Here is a 9,928-nt window from a genome sequence, read left to right as displayed (position 1 = left end):
TGCTTTCGTTGATTGTATGTTTCTTGTTTGGCTGTTACTTCTTGCATCGACAGTTCATCATGATTTGTTCCTTTTACTCATTCGTTGACTTCTGTATTGTGTAGGTGCAAGTGTGGAAATTGTCAATGTCGGTTTTCTTCAAAACATTAGCGAGTACTATTGCTGCAGGGAGTTGAAAGGCTGTTTAGAGCCTTGTGAAAGTGACCTTGTCCTTCAAAATGTTGGCTTCGGCGTTAAATTGTCCTGTGTGATTCAACATCCCAGGATTTGAACCCGTTTGCCTTCAGAAATGGAGTCTTAAGTTAACAGCCGGAAAATGAGGCAAAGCAAGAGGAAAGCAAATGTATCAACAAACAGGAGACGAAGCAAGGTGAGCGGTGAAATTTTTTTTTGGCTAAGATATGGTTTACAAATAGAGTACATGTTCTGTACTGCTGGTGTATTTGATTAAATATCTGATTTTATCTTTGCTTCGTTTCTTTTTATTGCTTCCACTTCCATTTCTCTTATAACTTGAGCCTTCTGCCATGAGAATCGTTTAATTAAACGCCTTTCATATTTGTGTTGTCACGTTTGATCAAAAGCGGTCCAAACGTCGAGTAAAGGCCTCTCTTTTGAAATTCTTCAAGCACAAACTGAACCCATCTTCTTCGACGTTTCGTAATCTCATGCCGATTGTCGTCAAAATACGGTATCGGGAAATTAAGCCTTTCAAACTTCTGGTGTTGTCGCATCCTGCTGAGAAGAAGTCAAATTTTCGGCTTATGTGCGGTGTAAGACGCACCAGTGACGTCACTTACTAGCGAAGACCGGTCCTAGAGGAACAGTGGGCACAGAGGAATAGTGGGCACAGAGGAACAGTGGGCACAGAGGAACAATGGGCACAGAGGAACAGTGGGCACAGAGGAACAGTGGGCACAGAGGAACAATGGGCACAGAGGAACAGAGGAGAGGAGGAACAGAGGAATTGCAGCTAGACCCATACCTCTCTTGTCTCGGTAGTGCGGTAGGCTAACATGGCAGTAAACTGCCGCTAATTTTATACGTATTTAACAGATCGTTTCTCTTATAACTTGAGCTTTCTGCAAGGAGAATCGTATTACAAATAGGTGTTTAATGAAACGTCTTCCATATTTGTGTTGTCACGTTTGATCAAAAGCGGTCCAAACGTCGAGTGAAGTCCTCTGTTTTCAAATGCTTCGAGCACTGCGACAAGCTGAACCAATCTTTTTCGACGTTCATGGCTTCATGGCGATTGTCGTCGAAATCCGGTATCATGAAATGAATCCCTGTACCTTCTTTTAAATTTCTGGTATTGTTGCATTCTGCTGCTACGCATGTAAACTGCAGTCAAAAAATCCACATTGAACATGTCAAATGTTTAGAAAACTCTGGCTTTTACGTCACAACAGCAGCTAGACCCAGATCTCTTTAGTTTCGGTAGCAAGTGCGGCCCACAGAGCAGTATATGGGCCAACACGTCTGAGTTGTACTGCAAATTTTACGTATTGAACAGACCATCAAATATCGAGATTTAAACCAAATCAAAAAATTGTTTGCGCCAAAATGCCCCTAAAGTCACGCTAATATATATATTTTTTGAGAATCTTCAGTGGTGAAGCGGAAAGAAGCGGTTCCGATAAAACAGAAGCTCCGGGTTCGAATCTAATCCACGGATATGATTTTTTAATTTCCTTATTTTCTGTGCTACCACAAGTCCTGGGACACAGTGTCCTAAATTGACGATAACAGTAAATTCTATTCAAAGCTAATTACGAATTAACGATAATCGTTAATTTAGAGAAGAGATCATGTTGGAAGTAGTAAATAGGCCTTTTTCGGTATATTCAAAGGACAAATATGTTAAGAGAGACGATCGGATGGCGTGAAAACACGCCCAAGTACAAAGGAAAATGGATGATATGCAAATATTTTTCACATTCATTCCAACGTGTTTCTTTTGTTTTTGTCCTCACTGACTCACTATCAACTCGAATATTTTGATATTTCGAAAATGGCCTATTTTGTTGGGCTCCCGTGCCGGCAGCGGGTTATCATGCGACGAAATTGCGAGAAGTTATCCTCGCATACTTAACTTAGCAATTGTCTTATCATGACACCTGAGTGAGCCTGGGTGACCTGTGGTCTTATCATGACACCTGAAAAATTCAGGAGGCTTTAACGGCAATTTTCGCACCCGAGACACATTCATGCTTGATCGCCAAAAACGAAATTAAGTTTTCAAATCTCCTTTGTATCGTGATATGATCTGTGTGTTCGGAATCAAATGTGTAATGGAATAAGACCAGTCTGAACATCGTGTAACGGGAGGCGGATCGGTCATAACATCTTCTGAAATAAAACTTCACACAAGTAGAATTTTTATTCCAACGTTTGTATGTAAACACTCTCTTTCCTGCCCCTATATATTCCTTCGACACTTTCGTAATTTTTTTACAGTGAGAACCGAGCATCATGCATACTCGAGACTGAAGCCCCCCGCAAATGAAAGGCTTCAAGGTCCTTCAACATTTGCTTCAACATCCGTTCGATTTTGTTGAAGAGCGATTTCTTGCCAGTTGACCCATCAGTTCTAAACGTTTACGTTCATTTCAGTCATAAAGTCGACCAATAAATCCCAATGCAACAGTGATTTGTTAATTTGGTAGCTGTATTTAACTTGGTAATATTGTGTTGACTTGAATTTATCACCGTCAATTTTCATCGTAAATACAACTCTTACCACTCAGCCTATCTTTATTCGTCGTCATTCTATTCATCCATTCCAATTATGTCATCAACTCCCGGCATATTTTGTTGTCTTTTTGTGTTGTTACAATCATGCCAATAGAGCCCTTTCATGTTACAAAATTTACCTCTGCTGTTCCTGTTTCAGTGCTGCTTTTGGAATCCCCAAACCTCAAATCACACACCGTAGCACGAGAGGAACCACTAACTCAGTGAGTACACTCAAAGGCCACCTTTCCCATGCAAAACTGCTACAAAGGGAAGGGGAATAAAAAGAGCCCCACAAAATCTGTTTTGATGTTTATAACCGTTATTGTTTTCATACTGTAAATGAATGTAAATAAAACGTAATAAAGTTTTGTATTGCTAATATACCTTTGAGAGGAAGAGAGCGACGCTAACGAAAGCTTGAAAAATAAATTAACATTTTTTGACGCTATCGTAAACCTGCTTGCTGTCTATATCCCGTACTGTTCGAGTATCACAATATCGGCGAAAATGCTCCAAGTGTATTGTATTGGAAGAAATCGGTATTGAAGTAAATATGGAGAATGAAGGATTGCTTGGAAGTATGTTCACGTTGTCGTCAAAACTTCATCGATTGAATGTGGTTACATTTATTCCTTTTTTACTTTATTAGGGACTTCAACATCTACGACGGCGACGAACTGGAAACGTCACCCATGAAAATATAAACTTTGCGCTTTCGTAAGTGTTCCGCGATTATTCTCTCTCGTTCATGTCATGAGGCGAAGTATCCTAAAACTCAATTCGAAACGAACGTTTCCTCACATTATTGTCAAAACCTCAAATTTGGTGATTTTATGTCGCAAAGTACTGGCAGAAATACGTGATGATAAAACAAGTGCCCACTACGTTTATTTTTTCTCTTTTAACCAAATGATTTACGTTGCGTTCTCTTTGCCCTGGCCTCCGTCGTTTCTTAAACTCTGCTTTACTTTCTTGTTTTCCAGAGGACGGAAAAGAAATGTATCGAGAAATATATGCTGCAACTGCAGCACGCCTTTTTGCGGCATTAAAACATAGTTTAGGACGAGTCGCTGTTTCCGTTGCATCCTCGTCCTTGCCAAAGCTCTTTGTTATGGACAAATGAGACATAAGTACATCATTTACGACATGTTCGCGTACGTTTCATCTAATTCAAACTGACAACCCTTCATGCTAAGGGTTAATTAAGGGCGGACTTTCATCTCATTGTACAGACCAAACTTCATTCGGCATATGTCAACTTTTCCAGTTCTTCAACAAATGACCCAGTTGTTTCCATTTCAACAACCAGAGCATTTTAATTCTAACACTGAATTCACTTGCCTTACAGAAAGATCCTTGGGGAGCGAAGACATTAAATCGCCGAAAGCTTATTAAATGTGTCACTCTAGCTTTTCTGTATTCTTTGGTTCAAGAGAAAGGTACAGACAGTTCTAAATCCGTCGTCTTATAGGTAAGAACGCCGCTCTAAGAACTGTAATATGTCAGTCAACAATGTATGCGCAAGATCGGCGCTCTCTGTTGCACAGACCGTCGACAATTAAGTCAGATGTAGAATGTTATTTTTACAGTACCCTACATGGACAATTGAAAATTTATTGTCAGATGCTCGCGACCTCCACATAACCTAAACTGTTTTGCTCAGTTCACGTCGTCGTCGTCAGGCCGAGAACGGCAATTGGCATAGGAACGCGCTTCCAAAACTAGGGTTTGAAAACAGTTAATGATGAAGCAATGTCATTTCCTGCTGTTAGATTTCATAACCTTTTGCTAGTCTTTCAGAAAAGCCAACCGAGCAAAGTTACTTTGAAACCACGTGCACTTATCATTATCCTAGAAATATTTATATGCAAATCTGTCTGAGCAGTCCAACTGTTCATGGGGAATATTTCAGGGTTGCGGTCCCATTAAAGGCAAAGCTTGTTTTCGTTGGCTATCGCTTAGAGTTTCTTAGTCACAAAAATATTGTTATTCCACTTAGATGTAGATTGATTGTGTACACCAGGTGAAAATAATTTTTCATCCGTTGACTGGCATATTGACATTTACGCGCGTGACTCTTTGTTCAGTCAAAAGCATCTCAGTTGTAAACGCGAAAAAGTTCGAGCTTGTATCTTTGCGAAGCTCTCTGCAGAATCAATAAAACGTCTTTCTTGTGATTCACCTAAAGTATATTTATTTCGTTTCTCCAACTTGATACTCTACTTGTACCGAAGGCAGTGATCAAAGAAGACCATTTCGTCAGCTATGAAGTACCCGCGAGTGAAAACCCCTTGTGGTGGCTTGCGTTTCCTTGTTGTGTTAATGATGTGCTTTACCATTTTGGTCCACATCTCAGCCATGGATGATCAGCGTCCAAATAATCACGATGTCCATGCAACTGGACAAAAGACTGAGTCGATGCTGTTTCGCGAACGCAGAGGAATTAAGAAAAACACCACTGAAAACACGCAAGACTTTGAAAAACGAGTGAAAAGCGTTGAAGAGAGGTTTGTCCTCGATAATTTATAGCTGCTTATCCTCCCAATCTCAAATAACGTATTGTCGTCTCTCCGGTCGAGACTGAGTAATCTTTTCAATTTTTTTCTTGATTTCAGTTAGTGTTCATTGTTTCTAATGGTCGTGTATTTTGCTTCATCGACTCTCTTGGCCACCAAAGTTATTTGATAACATTTCTAAACAATTCGGCTTCATGCGTTAGGAGTTTACACTTTTATAGTTTTCAGAAATAAAATTTTGGAATCGAAATTGATTTAGTGAAGGCTAAAACTTCCTTCAGAAACTTGGTACCTCTTAATTATTCTTGTTTCTAGCGGTATTAGAATGTTGCCAGTTAATTTAACTCCAAAGGAAATATTATCGCTACAGTTTCAATTTTGTGCGTGTGAGTGAAATGTTTAGTAGAAGTGATTTTTGCGCAGAAAGAGAAAATTTATTTTTCTAAAATTAAAGTTATTATACCAACTAAGTGATTTTCCTCGCAAAAATACGGTTTTTAGAAAATACGCCGCTTGGAGGTATTTATCAAAACGATGGGGCAATGTAAGCGCGTTGGAAAAAAATCATCAAAGACCCGAAGGAAAAAGCCATATTAATTACGGCACTCAGTACAGGATATCATGTAAAATGTCAGCTCCAACCAAAAAAATTAATAAATAAATAAAATCATTCGTCTAAAACGACCAATCAGATCTAGTACGCAATCAAACGTTTACTATCACTGTAAAACTCTTTAACATTTAATTCAACACGGACAGTTCTTCAGTTACATGTTCTTTCCCTAAAATATTATTATGCCTTAACCTGCTTGAGCTTGAATACCTTTCTTTTACCTCAGACATGACCATCTGATAACAATCGACAATTCAGATGAATATCAACACTTCAATTTTATTTTGTTATAGACTTGATGCACTGATGCGGTTCCCTCGTCTGGGATCAAGTGGGAATTCTTGCAATTCACTTATAGCCTACCTTTTGGGTTGGTATAGAGCCCACCCATGATTATAAGATAATGGCATTTAAAAGAAGAGTTATTCAGTGATAAAAGTTATTTCTTTTCATTTGTTTTGAGGCACAACAGAAAATAAACTCTTCCGTTACTTGGGAAGTTCTCACCAGTACATGAACGCAAAAAAATTCTGGTATAAAAGCACTATTTTGTTCAGGTTATTTTTAAGGAAAGTAATTGAAGGTTATAATTCATACGACTACCAACTACGAATTTTAAGGAATCATCCTATTTGTGAACTTTAAGGCATTGAATTGTTTTGTACCATTTTCAATCTTAAAGGAAAGCATATCCAAAGCAGTGGAAAAGAAAAGATGGGACCTCCTGGACCCCCTGGTCTACCAGGAAAACCAGGGACACCAGGAACATTAGGAACACCAGGGAGACCAGGATTGAATGGAAAAAATGGCTCCAAAGGTAAATGAAACTCTGCACTACGTGGCAATATTTAAACTTCACTTCACAGAGCTGTCATAGAGATTTTGCCGTCTTACCGTCAAAACGTCTGAAACTGTGCACAAGATGCCCATTATTACTCAGAATCTATTTTTTGTCTGATTGTTAAAATCCTCCAAAAATCGGAATCATTATATATCATGGAAATTTAATGTACAGGCCGTAAGAAGGCGTTTACACTGAAATTTGTGGAGACAGAGCCAGATCTTGGAAAAAGTTAACTCCATTTGATGCAGGTTAAAATCCACTTTAACCCTTTCCATTAGAACTTAAAAAGAGAAAATTGGTGTCATTGGACCAACAGAGTCTGCAGTGAACAAAGGAAATACTATCCGTTTTGGTCTCCATCCCTTCTAGGGCTTTTGAAATTGTATAGCATGGTAGAGCCCCTTATAAACAGTATAAAGATCAAAAAGACATCTAAAACATGTCCAAACTGAGGATGATTTAATTCAACCAGTCGCTAAATAAGGAGTGTTTTAAAAACATTTGTTATCGCACCATTTTCAAAAATACAGTATACATACGTGCCTTCACTGAGAAAACTTTAATAATTATCATCCGCTAAGGGTCTAATATTTAGATTAAAGGATGCAAAACATGCACATGCGGCATTCCGTTGATAATTGCAGCAACATAATCATGCGTTTGCTGAAAATTAATGTATTTTTCTGAAACTTGTTTGAGACCCCTTGTGACGTTCCTCCAAATAACGAAAATCCAATTTGCCATTCTTTATTCTAAACATTAGACCCTGCCAGATGCAGTTTTGCCGCCTCGCATTTATCCTGTTTTTCTAAGAGAGGAGCTTTAACTTGTTAAACAAGAAATGAATGACAATAAATTGCTAAAAGTATTTCACAGGAACTACCCCACTCAAAAAGAGAAAACACAAACAAACAAATACATTCACTTAAAAGGGAAAACTAAACATAGTTTCGTGAATCACCCCGAGTAAGGCATCCTTCCCTGTCTTTCTCTTAACTCGTTTGAATAAGCTGAATAAGAAAAAGCACTCTGAACTGCTTCCCTCTAACTTTTCCCATCAGCAAACAGCAAATACTAGTGCACCCGCTCTGTCCTCTTTTCTCACAGGGGAACCAGGAAAGCCTGGCACAAACACGCCGTTACCAGGCCCTCCTGGTCCTAAAGGACAACAAGGAGCCCCAGGACCTCAAGGCGCCAAAGGAGAAAAAGGACAAAAGGGGACTGCAAAGTCGGGTGTGAAGTATGTTCGATGGGGAAGGACCACATGTCCCACTGGTGCTCAGATCATCTATAAAGGTATAAAGTTCCTAAAACAATTTAAGTCAACGCTTCCTAACATTTCGTAATAGCTCTCACCAAAGATTCACACTTGGTTCTCTTTCCTTTCCTGGTGGTCACAGGAGTCGTCACGAAAGCAGAAAAGATTACTCAAAAGGAAATACTTATCTCGCTAAAAAAAAGACTGAAGAATTACTTTCGAGATGTACCGGTAATTTATTTGGGAGTGAGAGCTGTTATTTGATCTCCAAGCAAGCTGAATTCGTTTTGCACATCCCTTTCACTTTTCAGGGATAATTGGGGGTGAATATTGGAACCACTACGCTGGTGGAGTCAACTACCTTTGTCTTCCTCACAATCCAAAGTACGACAAGTACAAAGATGGTCACCAGCCCGCAGGATACATTTACGGCACTGAGTATGAAGTCAGTCAATACAACGGAGACCCTTTTAAGAGAAATCTCCATGATCATGAAGCACCCTGTGTTGCCTGCTTCGTGGCGTCACGTGGTTCAATGCTGATGATGCCCGCAAGGAATGACTGTCCATCTGGATGGACCAAGGAGTATCATGGGTATCTGATGACTGCATATCATGGTGACAAACATTCAAGTGATTTCATCTGTGTCGATGGTGATCCAGAATATGTTCCTGGTAGCGGTGCTAACAAAAATGGTGCCTTGCTGTATCCCGTGGAAGGCGTTTGTGGTTCACTTCCCTGTCTTCCATATGTCAGCGGTCGAGAGTTGACATGCGCCGTCTGCACCAAGTAATGAAAGAAAAAAGAAAGCTTGAACAGTAGTTGATTTGCATTAGAACTAAACAGAAACTATATGAAATATCAATCGCTAGCAATCGCTAGCAAGCCAGAGAGCAAATGTAGAGTCTTGTGAGTCTTGTGTTACACGATTATGTTCAATTCGATCCACTAACCAGCATCCTACAGCTGAGATGTCTTGGAACAAATGCCCTCTTCGATTGGTACCGAATATACTAAACATTTTAGATGTACTCAAGTCTTCTTACAAAACTCAGTTGAAATTGATCCTCCACAGCAAGTCCATTTTCATTAATTAATTGAAATTTCTCCGACAAATCAAATAAGACCCCATTGGTATGAAACCCAAGGTTGACCGCAGTGGAACGAAAATACGCAGGCATTTGAACTTACCTAACCTAGATAACGGACAATCTTTCCTCCCTTGTACCCATTCTTTTTCTAAGTGACACCGTCCTGGGCATGTATTTTCATGTGCCTCTTCCAACAAGAATGGGTACAAGAGAGGAAAGATTGTCCATCTGTCTGGTTTAGGTACGTGTATAGACCTCTTTCATAATGGCGGCCCAAGAAAATATCCTTTTGTTTTAATGCTAATAAGCCTTTGTAGCCTCGCTACGACGAGCAAATTTCAAAATAATATTTGTTTCAAAATGAGGGCAGTAGGTCTAATTAACATAAACACAAAAGAATGAAAAAGTTATCGCCATTTATGACAGTGACACTTCCACCCTGTTTGACAACAAAGATTTCTCAAATACCTCAACCTGAGACATCCTAGCATAAAATTTACCATGAAACTCGAAGAAAAGCGTAAAATTCCGTTTTTAGACGGCCTTGTGAAACGCGAGCAAAATCGTAAATATGTTTCAACGATGACCTAGTACAGGAAAAAACTTTTCACCGGCCTTTACATGAAATGGGACTCGAGGGAACTCCTTCAAACCAAGAAAGTACGAGGTTAATTTAGTTCGCACCTTGACCTATCGTTGTTTTCGTATTTTGTCTGATTCCTCTTTATGCGTTCTTGCCTTTAGTTAATGAAATTGAAAAACTATTATTACAAAATGGGTATCCTGTGGGCAAGTGAAGTGTTCAAATCCTGTCAAAACATCCCTAAGAAAAATTTCATTCTGGTTTTACCCTAGCTATTTAGGTTT

General features: G+C 39.3%; 2 protein-coding genes across 3 annotated transcripts in view; both read left to right on the top strand.

Moving 5' to 3' along the window:
* Nucleotides 1–334: 334 nt before the first annotated feature.
* LOC138027704 (short-chain collagen C4-like) overlaps nucleotides 335–9,928 on the top strand; it is a 23,851-nt gene continuing 14,257 nt past the window's right edge. The window contains exon 1 of one of the 2 annotated variants that reach the window (XM_068875287.1): nucleotides 335–370. In XM_068875287.1, coding sequence (XP_068731388.1) covers nucleotides 342–370 — 29 coding nt within the window. In that variant the 5' untranslated portion in view covers nucleotides 335–341. Of the gene's footprint in view, nucleotides 371–4,960; nucleotides 5,247–9,928 lie in introns of those variants that run through there. The other variant, XM_068875284.1, reaches the window with a different exon arrangement.
* Nucleotides 6,023–8,870, top strand: LOC138027724 (short-chain collagen C4-like). The gene is made up of 4 exons (XM_068875328.1): nucleotides 6,023–6,238; nucleotides 6,551–6,685; nucleotides 7,820–8,008; nucleotides 8,282–8,870. Exons 1-4 carry the CDS (start codon nucleotides 6,127–6,129, stop codon nucleotides 8,761–8,763), a joined length of 918 nt encoding a protein of 305 aa, XP_068731429.1. The 5' UTR covers nucleotides 6,023–6,126; the 3' UTR covers nucleotides 8,764–8,870.

Source organism: Montipora capricornis, chromosome 12 (genome assembly GCF_036669925.1).
Source record: "Montipora capricornis isolate CH-2021 chromosome 12, ASM3666992v2, whole genome shotgun sequence".
Classification (NCBI taxonomy): Eukaryota; Metazoa; Cnidaria; class Anthozoa; order Scleractinia; family Acroporidae; genus Montipora; species Montipora capricornis.
Note: the sequence above shows the minus strand (reverse complement) of the source record. Positions and strands in the feature narration are given on the sequence as shown.